The following is a 9,219-nucleotide window of genomic DNA, read 5'->3' as shown; positions in this document are numbered from 1 at the left end:
GGTTGTGCAAAAATCACGAAGATTATTATCAACTCGGTTTTGCGATCCCCAAGGCAAATACTTTTATCTCACTCTTGTTCACGAAGAACAGAAGACATGGAAAACAACCTTATGAACCTTACACCAATTTTCCAAGGGATGAAAAATGTAGTATTCACGAACCCTTTATTTATCATCGTGAACAAGGTAGCTTGAAAGCTAAGAAAGGGTAAGCTATTTTCCTTTTACAAGACTCTCATAATTTTGGGAGTCTTTCTTAAGTTACAATAATATTGCATAAATAATTAAATAAATAATTACTTTAGCATATATTGTATTTATGTGAATAAATCACAATTTAACTTAGGAAGGAAATCTAAAATATCACAAACACTTTAATATGGTAATAAAATATGTTTGGAGTATAGCCATCTTGCCTAGATAAGGAAACGTCAAAAACTTGACTATAAAAGGCCTCTAGTCACGTATTTGGGCTCAATAGTTCAACAACGCATATAACTATTGCTTTAATAAATCACTCATAACTTCATCGTTATAACTCGGAATTGAGTGACTCTTGGCTGGTTGAATTCGTAAGCTCATTCACTATAATATGAGAACCTTTCCATGGATAAATCCTATTGTCACAAAAGTCATGACTTAAATAACCTCGAGTATATATTACATAAATGTACTTTTATTGTCATAAGAATTGTTCCAAAGAGTGAGCATTTGTTTCGATAAATTAGAAAGGTAGAATTGAAAAAGAATAAAAATGAAATCAATCATCACATACCTTTTTTGATGAAGTCCTTATTGATGTATTCTTGTAGTCTTCAGTCTCCATCCTTCTAGGATATCTTCGATTCTACTTCTTAGACCTAATCTAGTCTGAAACTAACTTTAGTATACTAAATCAAGAATGCAATCTGGCAACTAAATTTGACAACTAACTTGACATACCAACGCTAGTGGGTTCAACCGAGCAGTGCTCTAACAATATATATATATATATATATATATATATATGACGGTAAATAGGTTATTCTCAAGGTTTAGACACTTCTTTTTATCAGGCAAACTATATAGAATAATCCAAAATAAGTTTCAGCAGCCCCTTCATAATCTAAGCATCCCTTAAAATATGTTTCTACTGATGTTATAAATACATTCAGCAGCATGGTTTTCCATATCCACCGATATAGACTCGTATCATATTTGTATTTGTTGACATTGATCCAAGGTCCTCAACTTATATGTATTTTCAAGTATCTGACACGTATCTGCCGCTACATATCGTATATGTGTCTTGTTGATCCATGCATGCATATCCTTCAATAATGCCACATGCTGACGATACGAAATATAAAAGCATGTAAACATTAAGGCATGTTCAAATTTCTACACTCGATAAACTCGATTTAACACTTGGATTCAGAGTTCACATACATCCGAGAAAATTGTAGTGATGAAATCGGTAATGGAAGCAGGGGTAGAAGAGGACAAGATTATATTGCTAGAGAAGGTGGTTTTGGTAATATCATCCCTGATAATCCTTGGTACTCTAGATCAAGATCATGGTGCTAAACACAAGATCTACATATCTTTACTAGAGAAACAACTTAGTTTTATTAATTAATCTTGATAATCTACATGATACAGACTCTAGATATCAACGCAGTGAATCAAGGTTCGATAGTTTAAGCCAACAAATGCATTCAGTATCATGCATCCAGTGATCCATTCTTTTTCAAAATGTAGAATCATGGAATACCGATCAATAATCTCAATATCCAAGACACGAGCGCTGGGTGGATGAAAAAAATATATTTAAGATTCATCTAATACCTATTATTATTCGAATTTTGAAAAAGTTCACACCAACTTTAATATATATATATGCATTATTTATTTTTATGACCAATGGAGACAATAAAATAATCATAGTCATATCTAATGTAATAATATTAATCTGAATTACAATATTTTAGATCCAATGGTGCAATCACCTTTATTTCACTTATTTGTACTTCATAGCTTATTTGAATATGATATATGCAACTATGTATACGATGGTGGACGATAATTCCTTAATTAGACATAAATCTTTCGTATATGTTTATATCATCAGTCTGCGAGTTATAACCTCAAAGGTCTCACTATCCATCCATAAAAAACCCATCAAAACAAAAGTAACACAAAAACCCCGAAAATACAAAAGTAAAACAAAAACCCCAAAAAGTTTGATGAAACCAATTTTGAAATTTGGGGTTTTTGTATCAAGTTTGTTTAAGATGGAGCTTTAATGAATCCCAACATTTGAACGGGATTTTTGTACCACAGGTTTGGACACCATGGATTTTTATGACTAGTTCAGCTATATCACTGATATCACCGTATTGTATCTGAGTAGCTTCTGTTTTTCCGGCTATTAAAAGCTATTAGGTTTTTATAAACAAAATAAAAAATGGAAGTTCTTATCTCCAAAAATACTTAAGAATATTTATTACACACAATTTTCGGTAAAACTTTATTTCATAGTGATTTTGATAGAAATAAAGCAAATTCCAAACGGGGCTTATATAGGTAAGGACCGATGGCGAGCCATGCTCGCTAGTGAAGGGGCACAGTACCGGGTTTGTGCTGTACGAAGGCGTGAAATTTCGTGTGAGTCGATGATGTGATTTTAATATCTTAGTCGCCGAAAAAAGTCAGCTGGTCTGTTCCTCAAAGAAGCATTCCTAGTCTTACTTCTTGTCTTCAACTCTTCCAAAATTCCCAAACCAGAAACCTCAGATCTTAAACACACAGTACAAGATTTATAATCAAAACTCATCTCTGTTTCCCACTCTATCCAAAACCCTAATTTTTGGACCCAAACTTACTCAAGATGTGTAGATTTGGAATTCTTGTTGTTGTAATTCTAGGTCTTCTTTCAACAACTGTTCAATCTATTCGTTTTGAGATTCAATCTGGTCATACAAAATGTATATCGGAAGAAGTTAAAACCAACGCTATGACTGTTGGTAATTACCATATTGTTAACCCAACTGAAACTCATCCTTTACCTGAATCTCACAAAATTACTGTCAGGGTAAGACTCTAGAAACCCTAATTTCTTGTTGATTAGTGGATTTTGTGATTTTTTTTTTGTTGGTTATTCTGGTTTTGAAATACTGGGTGTTGTTGATGTTTTTAGGTTACGTCGTCTTTTGGGAACAATTTACATACTGGTGATCTCGTTGAATCTGGAAAATTCGCATTTACGGCTCCTGAAACTGGTGATTACATGGCTTGTTTTTGGGCTGTTGAACAAAAACAACCAGTTACATTAACAGTTGACTTTGAATGGAAAACTGGTTATGCTGCTAAAGATTGGCCGAACGTTGCTAAGAAGGGCTCCGTTGATGTAAGAAATCCTATCACTTCTTAGATTTTTTGTAATTTCTATGTTTATATGGTATAGTTTGTTAAGTAGCAGATAGCAGCTTGAAGTTTGTAGCACTTTAGGTGGAAGTAGATAATTTGTAAATTGGTTGTGTATTGGTGGTGGTGTTTAATATTAGATTGTTTTGTATGAGTAAAGCTCATTACTAGTATCAGTAGTTATTTACAATTGCAGTTGTTAGGATGATTTGGCACAAAAAAACTGTTCATACTTTACCTAGTTAATTATGTGTCTATTTTGAGCATGGGTTTAGTTTTTTCTTAGTGTTTGTTTATAATGGTAAAATTACTTAGTTGGTGTTGGGAAAACTCCGTCTAGGCAACATCTCTGGCACCAAAGAAAATTGTAGAATGTTAGGGAATCATATGGATAACAAGTACAACTTTTGCATGTCATTGACGATTTGAACTTTAGGAATCATTATAAGAATAGGAAGACCAAGCAAGACTTTTTTCATATTTGTCTTTTAATGATGAACGGGCCTATATCTCCATTAATTTGGCCTAGTTTTTAATGGATGTAACATAATCCAACTTCAAAGTGAGAGATATTTGAGCTTTCTTGTAAAGAAACCAAGGCAGTGTGCTTGGATTGGTGGAAACTATTTCTTATTGGAGGACGAGTTAGGGAGCTAGGTTTTGATCTTCTTATACTAATTCCACGGTGATGTTTCCTTCTATGTCAAAGGCCATTCATTTTGTCCCAGATTAAGAACTGAAAATGAGATGTATTTTCATCGCTACTCTAGGTTCCATAATTGCTAGTCGTCATCCTTAACCAGATTCATCATTGTGGTTAACCCTATTGTTTTTAAAAGTTAGATTATGGTTGTTTTTTTTTCTGTTTACTATCTGTGGCACATGATGGTAGTTTATTTAGTATTGCCTTAATTGTTACGATTAATTTAATTCTTTATATTCAAACCGTTGTTAATTGTCTTATTTAGGGTGCCTGAGTTGCATTTCTCTTAATTTGACTAGAGTTACCATATTTCATCTCTCTGCTTGTGTATATGAGATCATTTGTTTACCTTAAAGAATTTATGTACGAGCACCCCTTGCGTTTTTCTTTGTTATCTGTCTTTTATGTACAATCATAAGAATGTTTAAAATCTCTAATCTCCAATTATCTGATCATTCATGGTAACAGTAGGTACTTGTTTATGATTATTTGTATCAACTTCGGCACATGGCCAAACTCTTGATTGTGACACTTTAATTTTGGTTGTTAAATACGAGTTGGAGTAATTTATATGTCTTTATGTCCATAAACTCCAAAATTTGAAGCCAGATACTTCTTCATCCAATGTTTTATTTCCCAGGTCATGGAAATGGAGCTGAAGAAGTTGGAGGATACTATTCAAGCTATTCATGATGAAATGTTTTATCTTCGCGAGAGGTAAGTAAATGAAAGAGAATGCATGTGATGTGTATGAGAATATTGTAGGAGAAGAGATGAATGGTAGCCAATGATGTAAAAAGTAAAGAAAATGTTTGAAAGAAAAAGTGACGGTTATAGCTGTCCAGGACATATATTAAGTTGGGAATTAACCAAAAGCCAGAAACCATATCTTCCCAACAAAAAGCATTCGATCACGTCAAGCTTTTTGGATTTTGCCAAAAAAGTTGGGAATGGATCAAATAGAGGACAAGATTTCATCTTACCAAGTCCCCCACTCTGACAAACAACCATATCAGAATATGATATGCATCATTATGCATCATTATTATTTTTTCAGGTCAATCTTTTTCTGAACATTTTTTTTATTGTTGCTGTGATGTTCCAGGGAAGAAGAGATGCAGGAGTTGAATAAATCAACCACTAGCAAAATGGCCTGGTTTGGGTTCCTCTCTCTCTTTGTCTGCCTATCAGTTGCAGGCTTGCAGTTATGGCATTTGAAAAGCTTCTTTGAGAGAAAGAAGCTCTTGTAATTGTGCTGTTTCCAGTGCTCGTACAAGGCTCATGTTACTCTTTTCTGTAGCGACTGTATACTTACTTCTCAGCTACTTTCACAATTATATTTATTTTCAGAGAAACGCATAAAAATCCCTTTAGTTTCATCTGGGTGTTTCTTTAAATATGAAATGTTCCTCAACTATTACAACAAAAAAATATTCTACTTCAACATCTGGGTATTAAAACAATAAAATTCCCTTTTATTTCATCTGGGCGTTCTTTAAATATGAAACAGTTACTTTTAACACTCAGAAATGGGCATTCTCTTCATTGGGGAGAATGGTGATGCTTTCAGCAGTCATCTGAGGAGAACTGATTCTTAAAACAGCAGACTTGGAACATGTGATCTACAAACTGCACTGCATTCAATCCCGCTCTTTAAGGTGTCTGCCTAAGCCATCCATGCTTGTCCTGACATTTCCCTTCTATAAGGAGTTTGCAAGTAAGAACATAGGCTGGTATCAAACCAATACACCTTTGAAACACTTGCTGGCCCTCGAGATATGTCCATCCTGCACAAACGCTATGTCTACGTAAGCCATCAATCCATTGATGATATGAACACCTAGTATCAAACCAATAGATCTTTGAAAAACTTACTGGCCCTCGAGATATGTCCATCCTTGCACAAACCCTGAACTAATGCGGATTGTGTAAATTTGGCAAAATGCGATCTTCTTGACTTCCTTTAGAATCCCGTTTTGCCTTCAAAAGCTTGATAGGGGCACCACCATCTTTGCACCATCCATCAACTGAACAGCTAAGTGTGAAAGCATTTGGTGAAAATCCTCTCTCTTTCATCTCGTTTTGAAGCCTAGATGCCTCTTTCAAGTTACCGGCTTTCAATTGCCCATGAATCAAGGTTGTAAACGTAATTACACCTGGTACAAGACCTTTGATCACCATCTCCGAGTACAAGCCCATGGCAGCCTCCATGTCCTTCTCTTTACAATACCCATCTATTAAAGAAGTATAAGTTATCACATTTGGATCGAGACCCTTATCTGTCATTTCTGAACAAATCTCCAAAGCCTTTTCTAACCTCCCAACTTTGCAGTATCCATCGATCAATATATTATATGTTACAATATTAGCAATTATACCCTCTTTCTCCATCTTATGAAATAGATCAGTTGCTTCTGTTACTCTGGCCATTTCACATAGCCCCTTCATAAGTATACCGTAAGTGAAAATGTCAGGTGAAATACTTACTTTTCCCATCTCTGAACAGAGAAAGAAGGCTTCAGAAATGTTTCCTGCCTTCGCATAACCAAGAATCAGACTGTTATAAACAAAAATATTTGGGATCACCTCAAACTTAGCCATATCTACGAACAACTGTCTTGCTCTTCCAAACTCACCCGCCTTACATAGACCATCAATCAAGGTGCTAAATGTGACGACGTTTGGCTGCACATTTTGCACTTGCATTTGGCTGTACAAAGCAAGTGCTTGATTGATGTTTTCAATTTTGCAGTAGCAATCAATTAGAACATTATACGTATATAGATTTGGGGATATACCAGATTTCTCCATCAATCCAAACACATCCAAGGCTTCTGTAATCATTCCCTCTTTACACAAACCAGATATGACACTGGTGTACACTACTACTGTGGGATCAATCTTTTTCTCCACCATTTCATTAAATAGTTTACAGGCTTTCAAGATATCTCCTTGTTTGCAGCAAGCATTGATCAAAGTGCCATAAGTAACAACATTCGAAGCAATTCCACGAGACACCATTTCATCGTAAAATTTCCACATAGAATCAAAGTTACCCAATTTAACAAACCCATGCAAAAGAGAATGGCAAGCTTGAATTCCTGGTAAAGCTTTAGTCTTTTTATAAACCCAACAAGCTTCTTCAACAAGACCCATTTGAGAGAAAGCCATAATTAACACATCAAATACTCCTGGTGTAAATTTCGAGCTTTCAAATCCTTGAAGTGCATTAAAAGCCAACGAAGCAATATGTCGATTCTTTTTGTTCTTCCGAAGATTTTCGATGAGCTCTTTCATCAAACACGTTGCCTGGGGATATCTTTTATCCCTAGTTATAATGTGAATGATTGCAGAATAAATTTCTGGATTCTTATAACTGTTTCTGAAAACTTTAAGTGACTGTGAAACAGTTTTACATTCCAGTAATTTCTGTATAACATCAGTATGCTTGGAAGGCAACATCGACAAACTTTCAGAGGAAGACGAAATTGTTCTTGAAGCAACTGGTGAGAGAGTTCTGGCTGGCGGCAAAAGCTTCAACATTGTCTGGGTGAATGAGTTTTCTGTATCTCTAGTTACAGTATCCCATTCTATTTCATTTCTCAACTGTTCTTCCAAGTTCCAACTGCATCAGAGCCGAAGTACTAAACAGCCTGAACTGCAGGATTTGCAGCCATCCATACTGCAGACTCCGCCATAATCCAACGGTCTTGATCATGTCATCATATAGGCCCGCCTGCTTCAAAAACAGGCCCTCTTGGTAGGGTGCCACACTGCCACGCTAAACGGAAACACCCCGTCCTCCAAATATAGGCCCTTGGTCGGATGATGGCCCTTGGTCGGATGATCAAATTTGGAGTACAAAAATTCCGTTCAAATGTTGGGATCCATTAAAATACCATGTTAACCAAATTTGTACAAAAACACCAAATTTTTAAAATTTGATACAAAAATCCCAAATAAAAATCGGTTTCATCAAATTCTATGATGAAACCAAATTTGGTTTCAACTTATTTTTGCCTATTTTTTTGTCATGAAATCAAAGATTTTAATGATGAAACAGTAAGTCTATGATGAAACCAAATTTTGAGTCCTTACTTATTTGCGCTAGTAACAGACCAAGTTACGAAGGATATACATGGCGAGATCTCGTGGTGTATGCTCTTTGCAGACGATGTGGCACTAATTGGGAATCGAAGAAAGAGGTAGAGGAGAAACTAGAGTGGTGGTGGCAAACTCTGGAATCGAAGGGCTTCAGACTCAGTAGGTCCAAAACTGTATATCTGAGATGCGAATTCGATGATACCAGACCGGATGATGGAGATGTCTTGTTTGACGGACAAATTGTTCCAAAGAAAGAATCCTTCCGTTATCTGGGATCTATGATCCAGAGCGATGGTGAGATCGACGAGGACATCCGCCACAGGCCCAGGTGGGGTGGGCCAAATGGAGACTGGCGATGGGAATCTTGTGTGACCGTAAGGTCCCAGCTAAACTAAAAGGAAAGTTATATAAAACTGCGATCCAACCTGCGATGCTATATGGAGCAGAATGTTGGGAGACAAGAAACCCGCACATCATAGAAATTCATGCAACAGAGATGCAGATGCTGAGGTGGGCATGTGGCCACACAAGGCATGACAAAATCAAAAATGATTTCGTTCGCAACAAGCTCGGGTAGCACCAATCGAGGACATGCTCACCCAACATCGGCTATGTTGGTTCGGGCATCTCCAGCGAAGACCACCGGATGCTTCGGTTCGAGTAGGACGAATCCAACGGGCAGAAGGAAGGATGAAGCGTAGAGGTCGTCTGAAACTGACTTGGGATGAAGCGATTATGGGGGATTTGAAAGAAAGGGGATTGGAGAAAAAGTTGGCGCTTGACAGAAATGCTGGATAACAGCAATCCGCGTGAAAGAGGTACGTACACGAGGTATGTGAAATGACTCCATTATCTGTTGACTATCCCTTTAACAGGATGACGGAGAATTCTACAGCTGGACACGAGCTGAAAAGCGACGGGAATGCCTGAGGTATGTAAATGAGGTACGCGAGGTGACCATATTATATCTCTAATACGAATATGTAAACCGCGAACATGTAAACCAC

General features: G+C 36.4%; 2 protein-coding genes across 2 annotated transcripts; one reads left to right on the top strand and one right to left on the bottom strand.

The window, feature by feature from the left end:
* Positions 1-2,626: 2,626 nt before the first annotated feature.
* On the top strand, positions 2,627-5,552 carry LOC113281715 (transmembrane emp24 domain-containing protein p24delta9-like). Its single transcript, XM_026530521.1, has 4 exons — positions 2,627-3,073; positions 3,179-3,388; positions 4,749-4,825; positions 5,214-5,552. The coding sequence occupies exons 1-4, from the start codon at positions 2,870-2,872 to the stop codon at positions 5,356-5,358; spliced, it is 636 nt and encodes a 211-aa protein (XP_026386306.1). The 5' UTR covers positions 2,627-2,869; the 3' UTR covers positions 5,359-5,552.
* Positions 5,553-5,722: 170 nt separating this feature from the next.
* On the bottom strand, positions 5,723-7,707 carry LOC113281714 (pentatricopeptide repeat-containing protein At5g61400). The gene is made up of 2 exons (XM_026530520.1): positions 5,984-7,707; positions 5,723-5,895 (listed from the first exon to the last, which is right to left on the bottom strand). Exon 1 carries the CDS (start codon positions 7,649-7,651, stop codon positions 6,023-6,025), a length of 1,629 nt encoding a protein of 542 aa, XP_026386305.1. The 5' UTR covers positions 7,652-7,707; the 3' UTR covers positions 5,723-5,895; positions 5,984-6,022.
* Between the last annotated feature and the right edge of the window lie 1,512 nt (positions 7,708-9,219).

The sequence above is a fragment of the Papaver somniferum genome, chromosome 5 (assembly GCF_003573695.1).
Source record: "Papaver somniferum cultivar HN1 chromosome 5, ASM357369v1, whole genome shotgun sequence".
Classification (NCBI taxonomy): domain Eukaryota; kingdom Viridiplantae; phylum Streptophyta; class Magnoliopsida; order Ranunculales; family Papaveraceae; genus Papaver; species Papaver somniferum.
This window is presented reverse-complemented; position numbering and strand designations above follow the sequence as displayed.

Coding starts and splice junctions, on each gene's coding strand:
- LOC113281715 (XM_026530521.1), top strand. CDS start 2,870: ATGTGTAGATTTGGAATTCTTGTTGTTGTAATTCTAGGTCTTCTTTCA. Junction 3,074..3,178: donor CTCACAAAATTACTGTCAGG/GTAAGACTCTAG, acceptor TGATGTTTTTAG/GTTACGTCGTCTTTTGGGAA. Junction 4,826..5,213: donor ATGTTTTATCTTCGCGAGAG/GTAAGTAAATGA, acceptor GTGATGTTCCAG/GGAAGAAGAGATGCAGGAGT.
- LOC113281714 (XM_026530520.1), bottom strand. CDS start 7,651: ATGTTGAAGCTTTTGCCGCCAGCCAGAACTCTCTCACCAGTTGCTTCA.